Raw genomic sequence first — 27802 nt, forward strand, 5'->3', positions numbered from 1 at the left:
TATAAATCTTATATATATTAATAATATATGATTTATTCTCGCTCTTGATATAAAATTGGTTCAAATGCCTTAGAATATAATTACATTTTGAGAGCTGGCATTCCAAATGTATTTTATGACTTTGTCAGAATGACAGATCAAAGAATCTACAAACAGATATCAACATTCGACATTTAATGTTCGTAAAAACAAACACATACCTAGTTTGAATTTTACTAAATGAAATAAACAACAAACGTAAAATAATTTATTCTTCAAACGGCCTCGGTTGGGGTTGTAACAGGAAGGTAATTTTACTTATTTATATCGATTTATCGTAAGACATATACCAATACCTATTTAACAATAACGTGCATATTTACTTACATTACAATAAAATAAAAAATATATATTAAATTTTCTTCTTACAGTATGAGGTGGACTGTACATATTGAAGGTGGACCTAGACGGGTTAATCACGCAGCTGTGTGTATTGGTGACAAAATATTTTCCTTCGGTGGATATTGTTCAACTGAAGAATACAAAGATTGGGAACCCATTCCAGTTCATATATTAGATACATCAACATTAAGATGGGCAGCCGTCAATTACAAAAAAAATGAGGTTGTTCCTTTCCAAAGGTATGGCCATACAGCAGTTGCATATGGACACAAGGTACTCAAACTTGACTTTATTGAATACTATAGATAACATAATATTAAATTTATTAGGGTTGGCATTTGAAATTCGCATCTCGAATTTGGAGTTGATAAGGATTGATTACCCCTTTCAAACAACCCCACCTCACCCGTGGAGCAGTGTAGTTGTTTTTAATGAGTTTGTTTTATAAATATTTATTGTTGTTTATTAATAAGTTATTATTATTTTATAATAATTCATTCAATTCAAAACAAAGCCAGGAAGAGGAGTTCGATTCCTTTAAACTTTGACTTTGAACTTCCTTTAAAATTCTGCCAGAATCAAATGAGCTGCTGTTTACTGGTCCATCTATATCTATTAGAAAAAAAAAATCCTATTATTGAACTTTAAAAATGTAAACATGAATGCAAAAGGAAGTTCTTGCATGTAATTTCTATATGGTGATTATAAATAATTACAGGTATATATGTGGGGTGGAAGAAACAATGCTGTAGCTTGTGAAACTCTATCTTGCTTTGATACTAAAAAATTAGAATGGAGTTCACCTCCAGTAACTGGAATGCTGCCTTATGCAAAGGATGGACATTCAGCTTGTGTAATTAGAAACAAGATGTATATCTTTGGAGGTTTCGAATATCTGACGGATCAGTACTCTCAGGATGTCCATTGTCTAGACTTAGATACAATGCAGTGGAGGTTTATTAATGTTCAAGGCACAATACCTTCTCACAGAGACTTTCACACTGCGTTGGCATATAATGATAGAATGTACATCTATGGAGGCAGAGGTGACTTGAACAGTCCATATAACTCTGAAGAGGAAGTATATTGTCCCCAAGTTTATTATTTAGATACAGTTACTGAAACTTGGGTAAATGTAAATGCTAATGGATCTTGGCCAGAGGCGCGGCGCAGCCATTCTGCTTGTAAGTTTTCTATATTCTATTTTTTATAGTAAAATATATAATTTTCTATTTTGTAATTATATTTTTTAGGGCTATATAAAGATTTTATGTACATATTTGGTGGATTGAATGCTAAAACAAAGACTCACTTCAATGACCTTTACCGATATTCTATAAATGGAAATTATTGGGAATACCTTAATGTCTGTGGTGTAGGACCTTGCAAGAGAAGGCGACAAGCTTGTCTTATTTTTAAGGAGAAAGTATATATATTTGGAGGAACAAGGTTAGTCAAATTATTTTACTTAAGACAATGAGCTGTTTTTCTGATTTTTCATGACAAATAAGAATGTCTATTTGTTTTTTTTTTTTTGTAACATTAATATCGAAGAAACGAATAAAGTTACACTAACCTTAATTTTGTGCTATATTAAGCACAACAAACAGTTTTTGATTAAAACATCTTTAATTTTACTTCTAATGATCCTATAACAACATTTAAAATTATTTTTTAAGAATGCATAATGAATATCATAGATTATAAAAAATATTGACCAATGACATTGCATTAATTCAATGTTAGACATTACCTTTGCTCATCTTATGCTTTTAATAGGTTACAACAATGCCCATTTTTATGGATTTACTAATATTTCTATTAACCCATCATTAAGTGTTTACACTTAATTGGATGGACTGGATGAACAATAGCCCCAGGAGTCAGGATTGAATCTACAACTTAAATTGCTAGGTGGCTTGTATTCCATTGCACAAATGAAACTTTTTCCTTGTACTATGTCTTATATGAATAAAAAGATTTACTACTCAACAATATTTGTACAAGGTTATTTTGAATAATTTCTAAGTCATTAATTGGTGGTTTTATCCAAATACTTGTGCCATTTCCAAGAAACTAATACATATTAATTTATGTTCAAGTATAGTTTTTTTTGTGCTGTTTTAGTCCCTGTTCTCATAACAATAACAATAATAATAGACCAGTGGATGATGCAGAAGATAATCATGAGAGACTGATTGACAATAGTGATCTCCATGTATTAGATTATGCACCAACATTGAAAACCCTAAGCATTCTCTGCGTCTTGGAAAATAATTTGGATCAATCATCACTCCCACGAGATATTATGTAAGTAAAAAAATATAATTTGCAACATTAACATGCTTTGGTGTTATTCTAGAATACAGTGCTACTTAATATTGCGTCAATTCAATTTCTAAGGTTCAACAATATTATATATATAAAGTGTAAACTGTATATAACGACGCTGAAGGGACTGCACATTTTATGTCGGTATTAAGATTTGTTAAATAGAGAGAAGAAAAATCAATATTATTTTGCTATGTATTATAAAATAATTTAAATCAACTGTAAAATTTATAAACAACAAACTTTAATATTTAAACCAGGTAACAATATTAATTGAGTCGAGTATATTACGGGCTAGATAATAAAGCAACAAAAGAATGTACACAGCTGTAGTTCTCACTCATTTCGGCAACTTGGATAGTACTGTTTACTACTTCATAATGACGTATTGTTGTCATTATTGAGATTGGGTGTAATGCTACGTAGACTGTATCATTGTATGCAAAGCAACCAAAGTCGAGTGATTTTGACGCTTTAGGGAGTTTGTCGTTGAATCGAGTGACGTTACATGGAGATTACACTGTATATATAATAAATTATAAATTTGTTTCAGAATTGATATCAGAACAATGACATTGCCAAACAGGATTAGCAGGCCCATTAATCAAGCAGGTTAAATCGAGAATAGATAGCAACTTATAATATATAATTGCATGTACAACATTATATAATTGATGGTTGTATCACCATACATTTTCTACCCTGTCAGTCTCTACTGACTTGGTCGTATATCAGGCATTTTTATTAACCTTTTGAAATTTAAATTGTAAGTAAATGAGATTAATTTCTATAATATTGTGGAATATACATACAAATATTATCTAAATTCTTAATCTATATAAACAATTTACAATATTTAATTAGCAAAAAAATTTCGTGTTCAGAATTTTGTTAAAGATTGTTTAAATATATAAAATTCCAAACTAAATACATACTTATATAAATATCTCCTATATAAAAATAACTAAAGAAACAATAAATTGAAAAAATTCAACAATTCATTTTTTTTGTATTATTTATCTACTGTGATACACATTATACATATATTATTATTATTTACATTTAAGTTAAGACTAGGGGATTCGTAACTTTCTGTTTGTATCATAATCAATATTGCCGATTACACCTTGAATTAATTAGATTATACATAAGGGTAGTAAATTTAAAGAAAAAAATAAACCCAAAAACTTGTAAAACAAGAGTATTCATCACTTGATTCTCTTCTTAAAATTTTGTGTATAACTAGAATTATATAACAAGCAAATTTTTCTCTATGCTTTTTTGTATCAACTTATTTGACGAGCTTAGTTTGCTTGTTAAAGTATAGAACTGTTTACAATGATGATATGTATGTACTAATTAGAATCTTAGATACAATATAAATGCTATTTATAAATAATAAACAGATATATACGTATATAGTATATACGTAACTAAAAAATATATAATTTTATTATAAGGTTTTAATATAGATTTTTTTTTAAATTTAGTACTGTTATCTATACAAGATAAATACAATGCTACTTTTACTAAATTTTATTTTCTTAGGCCGAACTATAACAAAATACTAATTGCACCTCACTATTTTACCTGAGTGAAACTTGTTTATGATATAGAATAATAAAAAATTCTTAACCCAAACAATATAAAATTATGATCGCAAAATTAACATTGCTTTTAACCAAATGGTAATTTTTAAATAATTTCATAAACTTTTTACTCATAACAATTACCTACTTATATATATTTAGAGTAGCATTAAACAGATATGTAATACATATGTAAATTTTTAATATTTATATATTGCTATAGACTCAACTGAATTTGATGAAATAAGGATGAAACATTAAGTTTGTGCATCAAAGAATTTGGCATATACGTTATATATGGTTTTTCATTACAAATTATGATTACTTCCGTAGTTTTATATTAATTAAAACATATCACATGAAAAAATGGTATTTTTTCTTCTAAAAGTTTAGAAATCTTCCTAAGTTATGACATTATTTTAGTGTCAACAAATAATATATATTTATTATGTAAAAGATTTATGTGTAATTAAAAACATTGAGATTAAACCAGGATATTTATTGTTATTTTAAAGATTTATTAACAAATTAAAGTATATACTAGTTTCAGTGAAAATGCCCAAAATACATGTATTTATGCAAATATATCTTATATAATCCACAGTATTAACATAAATAACTTATAAATATCACTCATCTTCTTTAACCACATGTTTTTTACGTTCAACAACAAATGGTACAGAGCCTGGTTTGCTATGTGCTCGTCTATTAGCCTCCTTACGTTTGTTTTTCTCTTTAATGGTTTTGATTTCCTTTTGGGCATTAATAATATGTTTTGGCACATGTCGGTGGCGTGCTATTCTCTTAACTTGTGGGTGCCCACTGAATTTTTCTTTCAAAGCATCTGCATAATTGAGTGCTGTGCGCTCCCTTGGTTTTAGCTAGAATAAAATTGTTACATGTAAAATAATAGGATTTGTTGAACATCGTTTGAATGGATGTATTTCAAAACAGGTTTAACCAAAGTATTGAGTGATAGTTAAATAGTAAATACACCACAAACAAACAATAAACTAACTATATATTCATGATATCTTAAACATTGTTTGTCAATTTATATTATTCAACAATATACAAACCAAAATAATACTTACAATACCGAGCTTCTCTGATGCCTTAGCTTTCCACATTCTGATATTCATTTCATCTGATCCAGTAAGTATGTATTTATTGTCTAATGACCATTTCACAGAAGTCAATCTTTGCATTCTCTTGGTGTGGTATACATCTCTTGAATGACCTTTAAGGCTCTCGAATATTCTTACTGTTTTGTCATAACTTCCTGACACAAATTCCCTGCCTGTTGGTGAATAATCTACATCTATGACAGCAGATGTGTGATCCATGTGAACATTTACAGGTTGTTTTAATTTTCTTACATCAAATGTGTATAAGCTAGAATAAAAAAAATAATCAACATTTTTGTCACCAAATATGAATGTATAAATTAGTAATTATACGAACTTGTAATCTTCATTTGCTACAGTGAATATAAAGGCTTCCATTGGGTTCCAGGAGAGTGCATTAGATCTCAATTCCATCACAACTTTTCTCAGGGGACCAGACTCACGAAAATCATACAATATGACACTTCTGTCACTTGCACATGATGCTAAAAGGTTTGATTCTACCTACAAACAATATGAAATATAAAACAATTATATTGTGTAGTAAATAAATATAATAGCATATTATATATAGTGATATAAAATTGCAACACAAATTCAAAACATTGTTAAATATAGTTTTGAAATCTTGTGATTTTAAGACTGTATTATCTATATGTTTTAAACTTTTAAATGATTATTACTATTTATTGAAAAAAGCCGAGATGGCCTAGTGGTAAGAACGCGTGAATCTTAACCGATGATCGTGGGTTCAAACCCGGGCAAGCACCACTGAATTTTCATGTGCTTAATTTGTGTTTATAATTCATCTCGTGCTTAACGGTGAAGGAAAACATCGTGAGGAAACCTGCATGTGTCTAATTTCATTGAAATTCTGCCACATGTGAATTCTACCAACCCGCATTGGAGCAGCGTGGTGGAATAAGCTCCAAACCTTCTCCTCAAAAGGGAGAGGAGGCCTTAGCCCAGCAGTGGGACATTAACAGGCTGTTACTGTTACTGTACTGTATTGAATACAGGCAGTTGGGGGGAGGAAGGATTGAAAAAAAAGACAAAACTATAAAGTTTAGCAAATATTAAACGTTTAGATGATTCAATTTTAATTTAATATTATGAACTATGTTTTGGATTTCTACCTAAATTTTAAAGAAACAAAAATATAAAATGACTAAATAAACATTGAGATTGATTTATTTCACCTGATTAAATGCCACATGATGCAGACTATCTACTCCCCACTTAAAAACTTTGATAGGTTCACTCCTTGTATTCTCCCACAATTGACAATGCTCTCCACATGTTGCGAAAATTGGTTTTGACCTATGGTGCGTAACACCAGAGACAACTGACATACTCAGTAATGTATTAACAGGATCTTCATCATTTTCATCTTTTACTTCGGCCTTCCAAGTTTTTATCGTTTTATCATCACCAACACTTATAAATTGTTGTCCATTTGGAACATAAGAAATAGCACGGACCCAACCTTCATGTGCTACAAAATGTCTAGTACACTTTCGACTTGCCAAATCCCATAATCTGATTTCGCCATCAAACGCTCCACTAGCTAAAACTGCTAATCGGCTTGGATGTTTAGCCAAACTTGAGACACCGTCTGTGTGTCCATCTAGATTACCAATAAATGGTTTTGCAAATACTCTTTCAAGCTTAACCGCATTTAAAGCACGCACATATTCTCGAGGTCCCTCGAGTGGATGCAAATTAGGGTCATAATTTCTTGGTACTGAAAAGAACATATGACATCTTGTTTGTTAAATCTTTAAAAATACAACAGTAAATAAGTGCTAAGAATAAATAAATCACATTTTAACATTACTTTTATGGATATCTCTTTTTGTTGCTCGTAAATAATCCTCTGGGTTTCGGCTAATTACTTTTATTTTTACTTTGTTAGACATGACGCAGTTATTGTTTTTGTTCGTGTGTCTAAGTTATATTTATTTAGTGTTGTACCGTGCGTAAAAATATTATTATTGATGTATTCGATTTACTTCAACTAATTACTTAATCAAGAGTCTTACATTATTTTCATTACAAATAATTGTTTTATGAAAAGTTATAAGCAGTTGCTCACTGATAAGCTAACCTCACTTCATATAAAAATTGTAGAATGTCAGCGTGTTTTTGACATTGACAAACACTCAAACATTTACACAGATGAAAAAATATTATATAATCATTCGCATCCTTCTGATGTCATAGTCACATTAATCGATTTTATAATTTTCTTTTAAATTATCATCGAAAACAAAAAATTGGAACTCACAAATACCAATTAGTAATAACATGATTATAAGAAGATTTAAATTTACCTACGTTCTATTGTAATGTAAACAGTTTGATAGCCAAAAAATAATATTTATAATTATCCAATTATCACTCTCTTCTTCTCCTATCTTGTATAATAATAACTTAACCACTTCATTTTAATCATTTATATTCTATTGCATTATTCTGCCAAACCATTCTAGTAAGCCGGATTTAGGAAGTTCTGTCTCTGTTAACACAAATAAAAGCTTATTATTATTAAGATTGATATATTAAAATGTCCCAGGATATATTGACGATTTAATGTGATTAAAATATGAAAATAAAAAATTGTACCTGTAATTGTATGCTGCATTGCACTTGTATAATTCACGTGCTATGAGAATTGGCTTATCTGTCTTTTCACTGGATTAGAATAGTTTTCTGACATAAAAATGAGCAAAAATTTAACAAAAAACACAATGAATGAACCAACTATCAAGTTTGTTTCGCTACTTGAGTAGCCGACCTTGATAAAACTGTTACTCGATAAGAGATAAAAGATTTGGTAATTCTATCTCTGTCTAAACCATTTGTAACGTACTTTCGTTCTCTGGTAAGTGAGAGTAAATATTTATTTTATGTCTATTAAATAAAAGAAGAAAATAAAAATATTATAGGAGAATTAAAATGGTAATTTATGTGTAGATAAACGGAACGTGAGAGTCGATTACAATTACAACTGATGAAATCGATATTCCTTTATCCCTTGTGGCTTGTGCGCAAGTCTACATTCATACACTGTCTACTTTTAACTTTTTAACCGGAGACCGGGCCGGAGTCTGCGCTATGAGCTCAAAGTAAAAATCGAAGTGAAGTATTATGAATTGCTTGGTATAGTTTTGAATGTGATAGTCCATTGTATTAAATTAAAAATCTAATTAATACAAAATTATTATCTCGGTATTCAATTATTAATTAACATGCTGTATTGATTATTCAATATTTTTACTGCTGGAATGAAATAGTAAGATAAATCATGTAAGTAATAAATATCTTTTTGTATGTAGTTTTTTTTTTGTATGTAGTTTTATATACCGTTGAGTAAGTCAATAATATAATTAATATAATACAATTTTACTGTTACAATTCTAAACCCTCTCAATTATTAGTATTGGCATATTATATTTGTGGATGTGTTTTTATGAGAGATTTAAATTAATTTATCTCATTATTCTATTTTAATTTATTTGGTTATATACTATACTTAGGTTTCATATTTTCATTTAAATCCTACTGACTTTACTGCACTTATTATATCTATCCAAACAAATTATACTATATATAATTTCATCTTTAAACATAATTTATTTTATGGTCTCCTACAGACAAAACCATATTATTATTATTTTAATTCTTTACAAATTTATCTGCCTCTTTTAGCCATGCTTCAATTGTTCTACAAATTACTTACTGAAGAACAAATTCATATAGTTACTTATGAATTAGTCGGAGTGAGTTAGTGGGAACTAAGGTATACCACAAAGTTGTAGTTGGAGTTTTGTTGTTTAGGCATGAAATGTAATTACTATTCTATATATTGCAGAGTAGTGTGCATAATACACAATATTAAATAAAATCCAGGAATATCTTTTACTAATTTCCCATTTAGATTTCCAACTTTTAGATAATGTATCATGTTAAAAGAAATGCTTATGAAGTGACGCATATTGTATGAATTGTGTGCTGGTTGATTAAAGCAAGTAAATATATGATTACAGATATTTTTATATATCAGTAATTAAAACCACTCATTGAAGACATGGGTACTATAAGTTTATAATTTAGCAATTTAATGTAAACCAGTTAACTTAAATTTATATTAATAAATCAGATTTTTTCCATAATCTATCTTTTCCAATACTGACAGTGTAGCAGATTTACTTTAGTTATTTTGGCTTATTTAAGTGTTAATAGCTATCAACTTCTCTATAGAATTCAAGTTAATCACTTGTCAATATTAAAAAAAAATTATTGTTGGGTCTATAGTTTGTTCTCTAAGAAAACTAGTCAGAACTTCTTCTGAGACAGTACTTAAGAGAGTTATTATATTTCAATTGACATTTTTTCATTAAACGGTAGACTGGTGTTCATATTCTGAGAAACAAAAGATTTTGAAATTTTTTACTTATTAAAAAATGAAAAACAGTTATTAGTATATATCATAGCGGCTTCTTTTTTTTAAATTTGGACTTGTCTATTTATACAGTCAAAATACAAAAGCAAGTTTTACATAAAATGCGCGAATGCAATTTTTTGCGTTCGTAGATTGAACTACAGTAATGACCAATTTAAATGGAACAAATACAATACTATATTTTAAACAGAAAATTTTGATATTTGTAAGAATTAACTATAAAAAAATCACATAATACGGCAAAAAACTACTAAAAATGCTCCGAAATAGTTTTGAATTTTTCCTTAACGAATAATTATTATTACACAAAAAATATACCAAAATTAATATTACTTCATATATAATGTTTTTTTTTATTATTTAAAAAAATATCTAATTAAAAGATTTAAAAAACATAATTGTAACGTCTAAAATGCTACAAAATCCGATGCGTTGGGCGACGGGCGTTTGAATTCAGTACTATGCGACTGCTTCTAGAGGTAGGACCTATGCCGAAATATTGGCGTGGTTTGCCAAACGATAGAGCGTAAACTGTATAATGCGCCTACCTGTTATAGATCATGTATAAAAGACCATTTTTAAGTTAAATAAATAAATATAAGCAAACTCAATCAAAATAATTTATTTTATTTAGAATACTTACCTAACATTCTTAAAAATACAAAAGCCAAAAATATAAAGGGAATACAAAACCATATGAGGACCGATAGCGCTACGTTTACGAGCCGCACACAAGTCCCACGTTCGAACTTTGGGCTATTGTCCTAATTTCCAGCATAAGCTTTAAAATTCCTAATATTAGTAATTTCCTTAAAAAGGGGATTGCAATTATTCTAAAAAAAATACTATAATCATGTACACGAGGGAAGCCGCAGGTGGATAGCTAGTGGCAGCAACTGGAATGCACACAAACTCAATCACTGAACACACTCAAATCACACAGTAAAAACATACTGAAACTAAAATTTAATATATATATATATATATATATATATATTTAAAAAAATATTATATATATATATATATTAAAAAAAATAGTTTTATTAGATTTTGAGATATCTGCCTTTTCTAATTATTGAATTGCTCATCATAATTAACAATATTAAAAAAAAAATCAATAAATTAAATAATAGAAAAACTATCATCAAGATTGTATAGCGATAACGACAGCGCTGTGAAGTAAACCCTGATCGAGTCGTCGTCGTGTGAAAATACCTTACTTTGATAAAAGTAATTCTGTGATAGGCCTCTTAATTGGTCGCAGGTAACAAACATCATGTTTATTGCCCCAATGCCGTGACGACGTTACTAGTCCTGTCCGATCCATTCACTGTTCGGAAGTCAATTGAGTTTTGATATTGAAACTTAGTAAAAAGAAAAATTTAGTATTAATAGCACAGCAAGAATGTCTGCTTATTGCCTCCATATCTGCCAAAATGACGAAAGAAAATTTTTAAATGGAAATAAAGTATATGCGATGAAAAAATATTCATTCGTTTTTTAATTGGCTGTAAGCTGATTCAAGCTTTTCACACTTCTCTATGGGCTTAAAGACTTGTGACTAGTTGTGCGGCTTTATTGATGAATAACAAATACACTAAAAGTCTAATAACTTTGTATTTTTTATTTTCATTATCTTAAAATAGAAATTTATTTTTTTGTGTCACAGGAAAGTTTCTTATTGTGTACGATAATTCTACTGCTGTCCTTGGCATTTTTCAATTTTAATTATGTAATTGTATAGTATAACGGAAATTTGAATTATTCGAAGCTTGCATTTAAACGAATCGATGTTACGGTTGTTTAAAAGAACAAATATATAATTTAACGTTTGAAAAATCAATTTATATAATGTTATTTCAGTGGCGGAGCAAGACCTAAACTCTATGTGGGCGAGATACATTTATCCAAACCCTCTGCCTAAAACCATATTTAGTTATGTCAATAATATCAATCCATGACGAGTAAAATTTTTTGGCTCGTTCACGGAGTTCTTTGAAGTAATGCATAAACTCTCCATGCATAAAAACCCCCGGATCGCGAGGTCTTAGGCGATGGCTAACGTCGCCCACGCCTTACGCCGCCTCAGTGTTATTTGTGACAATTTTATATAATATGTTTCGGAAAGAAATATTCCTTTTGTTTTATAAACATTTAAAAAAAAAAAACAAAATTTTACTAGCACACGAATATAATGCGTAACAATATATATTTTTTTGCAACTACATTTTCGTATACTGTCTAAACAATTAGGATTATTTGGTCTTCCTGACCAGTTTCGGCCACGGTGGTCATTCTTAAGAGGTTACCTTACTCTACAGGGCGTTACCGTAAATATGTTTCGCACAGACAATGCGCCCTCTGTACTCTACGTTGGCCGAGTATAGTGTCGTAGGTCTGTTTAGCCCAACGTCTCTTCCCACACTGATTTATTAGGCTTCAGAGGGTTGTATCTCGATATGCGTGTATCAACTAACCTAAAAAATCGTTAAAAAATAATATGAAAATGATATTGCAAAAAATAAGCTGAAGGTTCCCTTGGCGTTGTATTACTTAATATGTTGATATCAATTTTTTGTGATAGTGGTAAATGGTATTTTGCTTATTTATTTCTAATACAGAAAAAGAAGAAGTAATTCTAATTGTTTTTGAAAGGTTTAAAAAGATCGAGGTCTATAAATTATGAAAATTAACATATATATAGTTATATAACTAACTTAAAAAAAGTTTTTTCGATAACAAGGTTTTAATGCAACTCAAATATGTGTCCACGCCTTAAAAAAGACTATTATTTAGAAAAGTATAGTAATATTAACAATGATATTGTGTGCCCAAACACATATGCCCTATTTGTTCCTTACTCTCATAATTCGATGGGAGAGCATAAATATAGTAAAATTGACATGCATGTGTTGTATTGAAGAATTAAAGACTACTCGTCGAATAATATCAAATCAATAATATTTTTGAAAAGACCGTTTGCTACTTGGGTTCAAATAATTCGAAGAGGATTGATCACCTGAATAGGACATAGACATGCTTTAAGTTGCGGCCTCAGTACTCAGCTGTTTGTATTTGAAGATTTTTATGTATTTAATTACTAATTAATTATTATACACCCGTAAAGCTCCTACTCCTGTTATTTTTTATTGCGTAACTAGCGTTTCGCCCGCGTCATAACCAAATTTTATTTCTAGTTAATGGGATAAAAAAACCAAAATATATTAATTATATGAAATTTTAGCTGTGATAAAGCATGAAGTTACAATTACTCGCGCAACCTTTCGTATTTATGATATTAGTGCGATTGTTATTATTCAAGTAATTAAAGAAAAATATATATACTGAATTATTGTAATGCTTCCTTATATACAATATTGTGTGAACATGCTACGTATAGTTGCCCATGCGTAAAGCAGCAGCAAGTACTTTATAGAAAAAAAAACCACCACTTCAATCACTTTAAAAATTTACTTAAAACTAAAAAAAGGACAGTCCTTCTAACCTAAACTATTAACAAGGTTACAACTTAAGAATTTAATGCAAACTTTATTAAACCCTACAACTAAGGAATAGGTAATCTTAAAAGTAAAAATTAATAATTTATAAAATTCAAAACAAAAATATTATCTTAAGACTAATAGAACAAAATTACAACCGATAATAATTGCAACATAAAGCCATAAAGTACATAATATTATCGAAAAATGATAATAATGAAAAACTCAAAACGAAACAACGACAGAACAGTGACAACGTACAGCTAAACCAATAATATGTAAGGTCATTCTACTCTAGAAAATTTGGACACTGCGAATAAGAAATTATTTAGCACACCGCCATCTATGGGCTAATGGTCGAAACATATAACAACAAAAATAATTACGCGAACTTTAATTTTTTATAACTTTTGATAGACTCAACCAATTTTCATGAAATAAATACTAAACGGTACCTTGAAATACTTCTTATAAAATTTAGTTATTTTAGTTTGTATTTTAGCCGTTTTCAAAATTACTCCAGATGCACAGACAAAAATAATGATAGTTTTGGTTGTGGTAACTCGCAAATGGCCATATTAACTTTAAAATACTTTCTTATCAAATTTCTATTTTATTTATTTGTATATAATAGATGTTTTCTATGTTATAATAATTGTCTCAAAAGGATTGCTCTTTAAAAAAACCTTACCTATTTTTTTAATTTCTATATTTCTTTTTTGTTACAACTTCATGTATTCTTATGGAATGCAAAACATTCGATGATATCGTTCGTATTACATATAACTATGTTGAATTGGTCTTAATTAAGATGAATGAAATGTTGTTGCTATGTCTAGAGATAGCTGATAATAATCATTTCGATTCCAAGCGACACGTTTTACAATTTAAATTATTATTATGGACAGCGCGATTAATATCACTATGACTAATATGAATAAAGTTTGCCTTCTCGAACTGGTTTGCTGTATTTGTACAATTTTGGATTTTAAATATTTCAAATCAGCCATTGAACTTGTTGCTCTGGTACAATCTTTTTATATAACACGAGTTTTAATAATGTTGATATTTTATTTAAGTTTATTGAATTTAAATAGAGTGATTGTTAATAAATGTAAAGCTCATGTAAATTATTATTTGAATAAAATCGTCATCATTTGATAAGGTCATTTCGTTTTGTCGCTAGCTTCTGAGCGATGTTTTTATTTGTCCGTTGACCCGATGTGTGGTGTGCTGGCTTAGTGTTCATTGCTCGTATGCCGCCCATGCCGGATGAAGGAAGTCTGATCACATTTTGTATGATAGTATTTTAGTGAAGTTTACATCGTCGGTGTTTGTTCATTTTATTTCAAGTGAACGTTTTTGTGCATAGGTTAAGTTTGGTTATGAGTTACTCTAGGTACGTAAACCCATCATTTATTAAATGTAAAATATATTTAGTAGTTTCATCCTATATTTCTTTGCTGTATGTACAAGCTTTTTCAATGTAATATAAAATATATACAATCAATTTTCTGCTCTGTTATTGCCATGTATATCATGAAATTATTATTTTTTTAAATTTTTTTTTCAATAATTGTTTTTATAATAGACAATTAATACCCGCGTTTTATTGTTGTGCATTATTTTTGAAATAAAAAAAATATGATTTAAATAATAATAAAAACCATTTTTAGTGTTGTTTAATAAAGCTGTTTAATCATTAGTCATAAAAAAATCATGTTACTACAATAAAATTTAATATTGTATTCGAAAATTCTAGAGCTCTTGGAGTTATCAACTAAAAGTTTCGTTGTCATTTATATTAGTTTCTGTGAAGCTTGCAGCCGGAACTTATATCTAGTTTTATACAAAATAAATTAATATTAACATATACGTACAGGAAAATATACTATTTATAAAAGTAAGTTAACGAAAATATATGGTAATAATAATCCCATTTTATGGTTTATATATTTCATTCTAGTTTAAAAATTCTTTTCTTAAATACTGCAAAAATTAAACGTCTAATAAATAAATTTATCTAATATGAAATAAAGATTTTGACGGAACATAATTAGTGTTAATCCAATTAAACACACCAAAAAGTTTTTTTAAGATTTCATCATTTAAATAGTTAAATCTGTTTTATTATCCTTACATTTCTAAATAATTGTTGATTTAACTACTTTTAAAAGTTATGAATGAGTTCCTATTCGTTTAAATATGAATAGCCAATTAATAAACTTGTGACTAATAATTGCTCCAGATATTGGTCGCTGTAACGCATAGACATATTTTCGTAACACACACATGCGTTTCTCGTTATCTTTAGAATATTCCTTATGTATACCGCGAACCGTTCCCAGTTATCATGTACATATATATATATTTTGTTTTGTAGTGTGATAAAAAACTGATTATATTATTCTCTGTCTTTCGGGCATTCTGTTTAGTGAATCTTTGTATTCCAAACTGTATTTTATAGATAGTTTATCTATTTTTGTATTAAGCGTTTGCTTAGTAAACGTTCAAAAACTATTTTGTAAATATTGATTTTATTATAATATAATAGAAATGTATTGTAAATTTAAAACATATATCGTAATGGATGATTTTAATAAAAAATATTTTTTTTTTGCTTTTAGAATTGAAAAATGAATTACGTGGTGAAAATTTCATCTCTCCTTTTAATTTTCATTGGCTTATTTTTTGTATCGACGCGAGCAGAACTATACACTGCTATATCTGATGTGGAACCGCTGTTAGACACCCACCTTAGGATTATTGAAGAATTGGAAGAATACATTGAAAAGGAAGAGAAACGCATAGATGTTTTAAAAAGGTATTTTTATTTTATTTTAATTGAATCAGTCGAAATAATCTACGCAAGTTAAGATAGAATGTCGTGTTTGTCAGTCTTTTCGTCTGTCACATAATTTTTTTTTCTGACTCTACCAGTCTGCTAGACGAACGAATCATGTTCAAATTCGGTAAAAAAAGTTAATGTTAGTGATCGTATTATTGTTGTATAACATGAACCTAAACGATGTATGACTTTGGAGATTAATTTTAGGCGCCAAATAAGAAAATTTACTTAAACATGTTTTCAAGTAATGTACTGAAGGTACAAAGCTCGATTAAAAATATAACTAATTGTGCAAAAAAGCTTTTTAATAAATAATAGTTTTATTAATACTCTTAAATATGGATCAGTCATTAAAATTTAATGGAAATAGATAATACATAATGTCATGTATGTTTTCTTCTTTTAATATATATATTGTTTTATTGCAGTCATTTAAAAGTATACCAAATTGAACATGAAAAGGCTATGGAGGACATTCCGAATTATTTGGGCAATCCGATAAATGCATTTACGCTGATAAAGAGGTTGACTACGGATTTAGATTTTATCGAAAAGAAAATCGAAATCGGATCAGGTAATTATACATATATATTTTTAACATTTCTTTATATATTTGACGAGCCGGTTGGCGCGGTTGGTGGATGCTTGTCTTTCACGCCGAAGGTTGTGGGTTCGATTCCCACCCAGGACAGATATTTGTGTGCATGAATATATCTGTTTGTCCTGAGTCTGGTTGTAATTATCTATATAAGTATGTATTTACAAAAGAAAAATAGTATATGTAGTATATCAGTTGTCTGGTTCCCATAGCACAAGCTCTGTACAAGCTTAATTTGGGAGCAGATGGCCGTGTGTGAAAAATGTTTTAGGATATTATTATTATTATTTCTAAAAAATATAAATTATAACTACTTAAAAAAGATCTAGTTAATTATTTATTTTATATTAATTATTCATTTATAAATTTTAATATATTTTTTTATGTAACAGTGATAATTTTTACAGTTTACACAAACTAAAAAGGATTACTGCAAACATGAATATGTCATTTTTTAGTAAGTTAGTTAGTTAAAACCGCTTAATCAACTTGTTATTGTATTTCAATATACAAATCAAATTCTTTCATTTGGTACCCCACTCGGGTATGTTCGCTGAATATGATAAATTCATCCCCTTCCCCATAACTAACCCCCTCCCCCCATCAACAGCCAATTTTGTAATACACAAATCAAATACATACATTTGCAATGAACTCGGATATATTCGCTTACTATCGTTTATTCATCCCCTCTTCCACCTCCATAGCTATTTAACGACTGAATCAATATTCTTCAATCATAGCCTAAAACACTCGACTTAGATATCTTTCAAACAAAAGCAACTAAATGAAAATAAGTTCATCCGTTCGAGAGCTACGATCTGATGTAGACATACAAACAGATATACACACACACACAAACTTATAACACCCCTCGTTTTGCGCGGGGGTTAAAAAGCTTTTATATATAAAATTTCGTATCTATGCTGTTTACTGTTGAGGATTTCCTTCGTCTGGAGCCTATCTTGCATGTCAGGCCGAGCTGACCATAAAAATGAAAGTATCGAAACTGAACCAACGGTTCAAAGGGTCACAAACGAATTATTATTATTAGTTTTTGTGAAATTTTCCTTTATATAAAATATACATAATATAATGCTAGACGCATTTTTCCTGTAATTCAGTATAATAATAATTAAAACTTGCTTAATCTAATATCATTAATCTGCTTAGAAACATCAATATGCAAAAGTTTTCTTTTTGCTAAAAAAATATAAATTTCTACCAACCCGCATTGGAGCAGCGTGGTGGAATAAGCTCCAAACCTTCTCCTCAAAAAGAGGAGAGGAGGCCTTTAGCCCAGCAGTGGGACATTCACAGGCTGTTACGGTAAAAAATATTAATCGATCTGGAGTTAGGAACTTTACAATGCTACATTCCCGTGCCTCGAAAAGCACGTATAGGACATTCTTTGTCGTAATGAATTATCGTCGTCATTGGACTTTGAGAAGAGCAACTTTTTGTAAACGAGTTACTTATTAACTCCTCGGTGCGATGGAGCCGGTGTTAAGTACCCTGTCCTTTGCTGTACCCCATGAATGCAAAATTTACTTTAACTCAACACAAACTCACTTCCTCATTTATAATATTAGTATATATTAGGATTAATTACTAAAAATGACATATACACGTTATAACACAATAATTTGTGTTTATTTAAGTAATTCGATATTAACATATAATATAAATAAAAACAATTTTAAAGCGAAGCGTATTGTGGCAAAATGTAGTACTAAAAAAAATCTTTTTTTTAATCATGTAACACCGTTACGTAAATATACATTTCTGTAAACAACAATCGTTTCGGCACGACAATATTAACCAATAGCAAATATCTTTATTTGCACTGTCATAATGAAAATAAACATTACAATATGCTACCTCTGTATTAGTACTCATTGAAGCCATTAGGTTTATTTCTGGAGTTACGTTTGCGTTTATATCGTAATCATGATTTGTGAACAAAAATACGAACGTGCCTCACGAACATTATTATGACACAATCGTAATGATCAGCTTTAGTGTTTATTAACTTTAAGTGCATATATTCCGTTTTGCAATGAATATAATGAACGTCTATCTAGTGTCTTCGTCGTGACTACTTTCACGATGGGAATTAATCTGTTTTATTATGTAAAGAGCTAGCTTTTTGCCAGCGAAATGTTTTTTACTTGTAGCAACCCTCACCTCAAGTAGCAATAACCAAAACTTGCCTGCCTGCCGAATAATTTTAATTGGTTACTTTTCGATTCGATGTTCGTTACTTAAACAGAATTTACCTTGCCTAGCTTCGCCGATACAACTTTTTACACAAATTACACAAATTAATAATATCAATATGTATATATTATATAAAATGTTTGTTTAATGGTTTTAATGTACTTTAATATGAAACTTATTAATATATATTTATTTTTCTGTTTGTACGCTATCCATTATGAAGAATTTCTAACAAGAGGTAGGTATATGGACCAATCTGTTTTTCAATTTAATGATAAATGATTTAATAGAGAGAAAGTATGACGATTGTCACAATATTTTTTTCTTTTATAAGAATAAAAGAAAAAAATATTGTGTATTTATTTAATTCTATTACAGTTTTAACATATATATAATTAAAGTACATTTTTGTATTTTGAGAACTCATTATATTTAAATTTTAAAATATATTTTATATCTGATAATAATATGGATTGTGGCTTTAAACGATTAAACTCACACAGGCTATCGTGTATTTATTATTTCTGGTTAAAAAATAACATTATAAACTGTAACCAATTCACTCTGATTGAGATTTGTATCAACCATAAATTTGCATATACAATAGTGTTAACAAACTATATGGAGTATTAAAATACCGTTACAATAAAAATAAATACTGCGATATTTTCTTGTATTTTTCTTCATTGTCGTTTCTAGAACATTTACGTGTTAATATAATATATGCAAACTTATGCAACATATTTATATTTTAGTTTTAGCTTTGGAGGACTATAAATATACAAATAAGTAAATATGATTTTCAGAATATGTAAAGAATACATCACTTATATCTGATAACGAATTTACTCCGTATCCGTCGCTGGAGGATCTCACGGGGGCTGCTCAAGCTCTCACTCGCTTGCAGGAGACCTACCACCTTGATGTCAACGACCTTGCTGAGGGCATATTGAACGGTGTTATATATAGGTATATCATTTGCAAAACTTAAAAATATATTACAAAACACATCTATGTATAGATACAATTAAAAAAAAAAAACAAAAACGCTTCAAAAAAAATATTGCATACGTTTATTACCTTTACCTATAAGACATAATAAATGAAATCTCAAAACTATATAACAATATCTGAAATTATTATACTATTAAAATACAAAATTGATTAACTCTAAAAAAAGATTTCGAAGTATTTTACCTAAATAATAATGAATCTTTAACATTTTAGTAGTAAGTATAATAGGTCTAATATTGCGTACAAACTTTAAGTACAACATTTAAATTACATTTTACAGAGACGAAAGTACACCAGTTTTGTAAGTAACTTATTATAAGTAAATTTAATTGATAAAATCAAAATAATATAATTATATTTAATTAATTAAAAATATTTTCAGTAACAATCAATCAATCGCAATATTGTAAGTTTTGTTTTTTAGTAAAACATTTTTATATTTAGATCGGGTTTGTCAAGTGTTTGTGTTTTTTGTTGGTGCTGATTGATTACCATTCAATAGTTTTTAAGAAGACAATAAGTCAAATAAAAAGAGTCTGCAAAATAATTACATTTACAAATTTTCATTGTGATAAACTGGTGGTTTGACATTTGAGTGTAAATAACAATCATTTACATTTAAACGATACTTCATTTCAATAACAATGCTTTTAACATTTGACAATAACATATATAAAAAAAATATATTTTGGAGTGATCATTTTGTTTCATTAGGATAGGAGTAATGTTTATAGGAGACCCATACTATTCATTTCATAAAATTAGTCGCGCAGAAGACGATATGGCGATTACTTGTTTTATATTTTTATGTTGGATTAAATAATATATTTCTGTAATTTAGTAATTCTATTACGTAACAAATAAAATATTTTAGATAAAAAATATCATAAAAATGTTGGTTTCTGAACTTAAATTGGCTTCTGAGCGACTCATGTTATTAATAAAATAATATAGCTATTACGATGAATTCTAAAATTATATCAATGACTTTTATAAAAACATTTACACGTGCTTTCCTTTTAATACATAATATAGAAGACAAACTAACCGCCATAATCCTATAAAGATTTTTACAGCATCGAACAATCGTGCATTTATACATTGTTCAACAAACGATGAAAGCATATCCATTTTCACACAAAATAATTATTAACCCTCTGTAGCCAGGTAACAGAGTTAACTAAGCTTACCATCATACATGCTACAGGACAATTGTAAGGGCTGTTAGTTTATAAAAAAATTAATCACATATAATAGTTATAGATATAAGCAGTCGAAAAATTATGAACGGTGAATATTATGTTTAATATAACAAGCCAATTTGAGGTTAATTATAAAAAAATATATATAATGCGTCAAATATTATTTATAGTAAATCGAATGTTCCGTTTCAAATTTTTCGATTGTTTAAAAACTGCCTAGATTTCAATTGTAAACTAACGGTCCTTACAATTTAACAAATACATATTAGAACGATTCAATCACCCTCTTAGTGGCGGTGATGGTACGTCTGGAGTCGGGCAAAAAGCCTGCCTAATAATTCTGTTATTTCATCATTATAAAGTTTTAACATTGCATCAATCGAAAAAAAATGGTAAAAGGCAAACAAAGGTGAATTCTGATTATAATATTTATATTTAATTGCAGTACCTCAATGAAATCTGACGATTGCTACGAGCTTGGCAGGGTGCTGTACAACGAGAAGGATTATAAAAACGCGCTCGCCTGGATGAAGTTGGCTTTGGAAAAATACCCCGAGGATGATGAACTATACAACTTCACGGATGTCGATATTTTGGAGTATATCAGCTTCTGTTACTACTTGTTGGGTCAGTATAACGCGTAAAATAATAATCTATTATTTTACGCGTATTTATTGATGGTAGAGCTTTGTGCAAGCTCGTTTGGGTAGGTAGCACCCACTCATCAGATATTTTACCGCAAAACAGCAGTGCTTGGTATTGTTGTGTTCCGGTTTGAAGGGTGAGTGAGACAGTGTAATTACAGGCTCAAGGGACATAAATTCTTAGTTCCCAAGGTTGGTGGCGCTTAGCTATGTAAGCGATGGTTGACATTTCTTACAATGCTAATGTCTAAGGGCGTTGGTGACCACTTACCATCAGGTGGCCCATATGCTCGTCCGCCTTCCTATACTATAAAAAAAAACTATGTATACACACTTCACAGTTGCCGTCCCATCAGATTATGGCGTGAGGGAATATACAGTGCACCTGGGTTTACCTGGCCCACACATACAACACACTTAACTAACTCGTGTCCAGTAGTTTAATCTTTGAGGTTGGTCGGCGCGATTATTATAGGATGATTAATTATTCTATTAAACTTAAAATAAACGTGCTATTTTAATTAACATAGGACTCAAAAAATAGACTACACAGTCGTCTAGGTAGGAACCATCTACTCATTACATATTTTACTACAAAGTAGCAATACTCATTATTATTGTGATCTAGTTGGAAGTGTGAGTGAGTTAGTGTTACAAGTACAAGGGACAACAAATCTTAGTTTTCAAGGTTGGTAGCGCATTCACAATGCAAGGGACGGCTAATATTTCTTTTATAGTCCTAATGTCTATTTGCGGTAATGACCGCCTACTACGAGTTGCCTACAAAACAATCTATTAATAATGAACATATGGACTGATGTAAATTAATTTGTACAGGTGATATTAGAAATGCATTGAACTGGACAAGTAAGTTGCTGAAGCTGGACCCAAGTCACGAACGCGCTAAAGGGAACATACCGCATTATCAAGACGCCCTTTTCAAAAGGCAATCTGATCACACTACGAAACTTCGCGGGGTAAGTTTTTAGGAGTAAAACGAAAACAGAACCATACTTAATAAAATCGCTTAAATTAATCCCAAAACTCTGGTCTCTTAAGGTCTCACCTGGAGATACACAAGTTAGTATCTTAGTATCTTAAGTATCCTTATATCTATTCCGGTTGCCTTTGTCTGCCTCGTTGGTCTAGACCAAGTATATAAGACTTCCACTGCAAAAAAAAGTCTAACTTTCAAAGTCCTGGATGCTAATTCCAGATCGGTATAGTAATTATGTATTAAGTTTTTCTGCGAAGAAATTCTCAGTAGCAGCCCAGAGTCAGTCATGTCAGTGCTTACACTTGCCGTTCTCTGCCGTCCGAATTATTTCTGGTAGTTTCGGATTTTCCGTCCAATCGGAGGTAATAGAGATAATACCAGTGTACATACACACTTGTTCACTATAACATGACCTGCAAAGATTAAACTATTCACATTTGAAAAATGGTCGAGAACTGTCAGAATGTCATAGTGACAGTGGAATGTCAGAGGGCGACTCCATCAAGCGTTCTTGAAATAATTCGTTTAATTTCTGAAAATTGTTTTACTATAAATTATTTTAAAATTTTACGTGAATATTATTTTAGGACACAGGACAGCCAACTGTAGAAACGAAGGAGGAAGATGAAAAACCAAAGGAACCGACGAAATATGAAAAGGAGAGGAAAGTCTACGAGTCGCTTTGTCGCGGTGAAATGGAGATACCACGGGCAATATCCAAACGGTGCGTCGCGTTGTCTTATTCTCCTAACGTTATTATATAATTGAACATGAGTTCGTATTTACTTGATTGTAAGGTAAAGTCTTTATATATAATAATACTGTTATAGAGTCAAAACCCTGGCTATTTTAAATACTCAAAATGTAAAAATGAAGTATATTATAATATTGATTGTATAGTTTTCGAATCCTAGCATGCTTTAGTTTCAACGATTTCTTATGAAAATTATTTTTTATCTATTATTGCAGGCTGACATGTCGCTACTTGACTGAAAATCATCCTTTCCTGAGACTGGCGCCGATCAAAATGGAGTACGTGTATCTTGATCCTGATATTGTGGTGTTCCACGAGGTTTTAAACGAAGACGAAATATATGAAATAATGATGATGGCTCGACCGCGGGTGAGTTACAACCTGCTCATTGAATTATAAGAATACCAGTTTCCGTCCATGACTTCGAATGCTTGCGGGAGGGGGATAAGTTTTATGCAAAATTTCGTGATCGGTTGAATAGTTAAGAGTTGAATGCATAACAAATTAATAAACTCACGTTCGCATTTACATGATACAAGTGACAATTGAAATGACAAACAGATTAGTTAGGATTAGTAATACCAAAGATAAGGAACAGAAAATGTTAGTTTTCGGGAAGCTAACTGGAACTTAGGGTTAGGTTGCTAAATTTAATCTTACCTCGTGGCTCAGCGTTCCTTGGCTATCAATTTAAAAACGTAAAATAATTACAAAATAAAATAATAGTAATAATATTCAAGAATAAGCAATATATATAATAATTAATTAAAGCATTATATATAATAATAATTAATACATTAAATATATACTTACTGGTGGTAGGGCTTTGTGCAAGCTCGTCTGGGTAGGTACCACCCACTCATCAGATATTCTACCGCAAAACAGCAATACTTGATATTGTTGTGTTCCGGTTTGAAGGGTGAGTGAGCCAGTGTAATTACAGGCACAAGGGACATAAAATCTTAGTTCCCAAGGTTGGTGGCGCATTGGATATGTAAGCGATGGTTGACATTTCTTACAATGCCAATGTCTAAGAGCGTTGGTGACCACTTACCATCAGGTGGCCCATATGCTAAAAAAAAAATAATATATATATATATATATATATCTTTATTTAATGTATTCGAATTTAGATCCGCACTTGACAGAGCTAAATATAAAAATAACTTGAAAGTGGCATGGACATGTAATTTAATAAGAAGTACAGTGCCACCTAGTACCCTCCGCGTTAAATTTATTTTATATTTAGTTCTGTATAATACCAATTTTCAATTATTTTATCTTTTTTACAAGTTTTTACTGTTAAAAATGTTGGTACTCATGACCTCTGTTTGGGATCGATGATTGGCTGGATTTTTCAAGAGTGGAAATCTGTGAAAACCCTTAAGCGTAAGACAGATAAATCAGAATCAACATAATAAACCATCAAGACTTTCACCCGCGATTTCTTTGTTAATATTTGATTACTCTTATGATGATACTTGTATTACAATCCATAATTTAAAAATTAAGATAATAAGAAATTTTTGTCATGTCTAGTTCCGCCGTGCAACGGTCCACGATCCGAAGACCGGTGAGCTGGTCCCCGCACACTACCGCATCAGCAAATCCGCGTGGCTCAAAGACGAGGAGGCGCCCGTCGTAGAGAATTTGTCTAGAAGAATCGCGGACTTCACCGGACTCAGCATGACTAGCGCAGAGGAACTGCAAGTCGTCAACTACGGGATCGGTGGCCATTATGAACCGCATTTCGATTTTGCTCGTGTAAGTCACATTAAATTTTTTTACAATCCATTCAGTGAAATTAATAATGGTTAGAAACAGATACTTATGTAGGATGTGTCGTTACAGAAACAAGAGAGTGCTTTTGAAAACTTTAGCGGCAATCGTATTGCAACGGTTCTATTCTACGTAAGTTTTTTTTTTCATAATTTGCGTAATTACTTTAATTGTAAATATATTATAAAAGCGGCTCAATCGTTTAATGAAAAACGACTTCATTTCGACGATGAATATCAATCTAGGTGACAATTTAATTTACTTTTAAATAAATGTTATTTTGTATACAAAAATTACACTGAACATACCGGTATCTCGAGTTTTGGTCTAACTTCGTGTTGGCATACCGCGTCGCCAGATGTCGGACGTGGCGCAGGGCGGCGCGACGGTGTTCACGGAGCTCGGCCTCAGCGTGTTCCCGCAGCGCGGCGCGGCCGTGTTCTGGCTCAACCTGCACCCGTCGGGGGAGGGCGACCTCGCCACCCGCCACGCCGCCTGCCCCGTGCTGCGCGGCTCCAAGTGGGGTCAGTACACACACGTGCACGCACGCACACAAACACATACACACAAACGAAAATCTGATTTGAAATTGTCAGCATCAATATCTTGCTAAATCCTATAACACCGTCCATTTTCCTTAAGAGCTTCCGGGGCATCAATTATATTATGGCTCTCAATGTTACCGCGAGGCAAAGAAGTTTCATTTTTTTTTTAAATATATAGGCTAGCGCTTGACTGCTATCACACCTGATGGAAAGTGATGATACAGTCTAATATGGAGTGCGCTTGCCTAGAAAATATTCATAATACAGCTTCGCTACATCTTCAGTAATTATATCATGGGTAGAATTAATTGAAAAATCTCTTTATAGTGTGTAACAAGTGGATCCATCAAGGAGGCCAGGAGCTGATAAAACCCTGCGACCTGGAGTACCAGTCCGAGGGCATAATTCGACCACTTCCGCGACCATTGGTGAAGAAAACCTTTAGATAAATGTTTACATTCAAATTATTCACTTGCGAACTAGGCAGAGTAAATAATAATTATAGTATTAGATCATAGTCACAATCTTATATTCGAACGCGTAAACAATATGCGGTTTACGAATATATTGTTTACTAAAATCGTTGCATTATGATAAAAAAAAATCTCACTTTGACATAATCTAATAGGTAAGATGTAATCATGAAAATGATAATTAATTTATCAACTTAAAGACCCAAAAACAATATGATTTACGTAATAAGAAAAAAGTAATTCTTCTACTTTATTCACAAAATATATCGACAACAAGGATACCGCAACGACTAAAATTAAGTCTGGAATATTGCAGTAGAGTAAAAGTCATATATTTTCGTAAAAACTATATTTTATAATAATAGCTTAACCGAAGAATATATATCTTGCCCAAAATTATGTTTCAATATGTATACTTAGTCGGAAATATTTTAAGTTTATTTTAAAAATAAATAATGCCACAGAGGCTGTCATTATTTGTCAATTGTGTTATTAGTTTTAAGAGAATAATATATAATTGTATTCCAATTCTTTGTTGGCCATTAACATTGCATTTATCTAGCAGTTATGATTTACAATATTTTTAACTAACTAATATTTACAAAATTATTATAATTATTTACAGTAACAAAATATACAAATTTTTGAAATATTTTTGTTAAAATGTGTTTTAACGTATTGTAAAAATATATAGTTTTATCTTTATTGCTGTTATGACAATTTTATTCTGGTCATTTTAATCTTTAAATTTTTACATAGGATTTATTATGTTGGATTAATATAATATTATAAATTGACTTTTTGAAACAATTAAAAAAGTAGCTATTGTCCAATTTTTGAATTCATTTTATATAAAATTAATTTATCTTTTTATTATTATATAAAAGTATGGTCTGCATAAACATAAATCTCTTTTATCATAAATATTTTTTCAATTATTTCAAACATACCACCCTAAATTAATGATTAAATACTTTCGAATTTATAAAATAATAATGTATTATTATTATTAATCCAGTAGATTATAAGCTGGGTACAAATCTACCTAAATAAATAAATAATACTACATTTACAATGTGAACTAATGACATTTGAAATGATTTTTAATGTTAGAAACAAAATACTTGTTGTTTACATGTATTTTAATCATATATCTCAATAAAATTTCTCAATCAATGTATTGTTTCCATTATTTATGATATTTTAGGAATTTTGTAAAAAAAATTCCATCCTATGTATATATATATATATATATATATATATATATATATATATATATATATATATTTTTATATGCCCCGGGATGGCAAATGACTCTACTCCACCTGATGGTAA

The 27802-nt window shown here is 30.1% G+C and overlaps 3 protein-coding genes across 9 annotated transcripts; 2 read left to right on the forward strand and 1 right to left on the reverse strand.

The window, feature by feature from the left end:
- Positions 1 to 148: 148 nt before the first annotated feature.
- Positions 149 to 3731, forward strand: LOC126771074 (kelch domain-containing protein 3). The gene is made up of 6 exons (XM_050490771.1): positions 149 to 287; positions 411 to 654; positions 1100 to 1565; positions 1635 to 1830; positions 2509 to 2691; positions 3266 to 3731. Exons 2-6 carry the CDS (start codon positions 412 to 414, stop codon positions 3327 to 3329), a joined length of 1152 nt encoding a protein of 383 aa, XP_050346728.1. The 5' UTR covers positions 149 to 287; position 411; the 3' UTR covers positions 3330 to 3731.
- Positions 3732 to 4784: 1053 nt separating this feature from the next.
- On the reverse strand, positions 4785 to 7544 carry LOC126771073 (DDB1- and CUL4-associated factor 13). The gene is made up of 5 exons (XM_050490769.1): positions 7266 to 7544; positions 6628 to 7172; positions 5766 to 5932; positions 5396 to 5696; positions 4785 to 5182 (listed from the first exon to the last, which is right to left on the reverse strand). The coding sequence occupies exons 1-5, from the start codon at positions 7345 to 7347 to the stop codon at positions 4931 to 4933; spliced, it is 1347 nt and encodes a 448-aa protein (XP_050346726.1). The 5' UTR covers positions 7348 to 7544; the 3' UTR covers positions 4785 to 4930.
- Positions 7545 to 8477: 933 nt separating this feature from the next.
- On the forward strand, positions 8478 to 26584 carry LOC126771071 (prolyl 4-hydroxylase subunit alpha-1). Of its 7 annotated transcripts, none has more exons than XM_050490763.1 (15): positions 8478 to 8737; positions 16021 to 16217; positions 16670 to 16815; positions 19866 to 20028; positions 20354 to 20374; positions 20456 to 20479; positions 21721 to 21902; positions 22757 to 22896; positions 22979 to 22999; positions 23504 to 23640; positions 23886 to 24039; positions 25210 to 25434; positions 25522 to 25581; positions 25808 to 25973; positions 26322 to 26584. In XM_050490763.1, exons 2-15 carry the CDS (start codon positions 16030 to 16032, stop codon positions 26441 to 26443), a joined length of 1749 nt encoding a protein of 582 aa, XP_050346720.1. In that variant the 5' UTR covers positions 8478 to 8737; positions 16021 to 16029; the 3' UTR covers positions 26444 to 26584. The 7 variants fall into 7 exon arrangements, with proteins under 7 accessions (XP_050346720.1, XP_050346719.1, XP_050346723.1 ...); XM_050490762.1 differs by lacking the exon at positions 8478 to 8737 and adding an exon at positions 14621 to 14792; XM_050490764.1 differs by lacking the exon at positions 8478 to 8737 and adding an exon at positions 15167 to 15296.
- The last annotated feature ends 1218 nt before the right edge of the window (positions 26585 to 27802 follow it).

The sequence above is a fragment of the Nymphalis io genome, chromosome 10, assembly GCF_905147045.1.
Source record: "Nymphalis io chromosome 10, ilAglIoxx1.1, whole genome shotgun sequence".
NCBI lineage: Eukaryota > Metazoa > Arthropoda > Insecta > Lepidoptera > Nymphalidae > Nymphalis > Nymphalis io.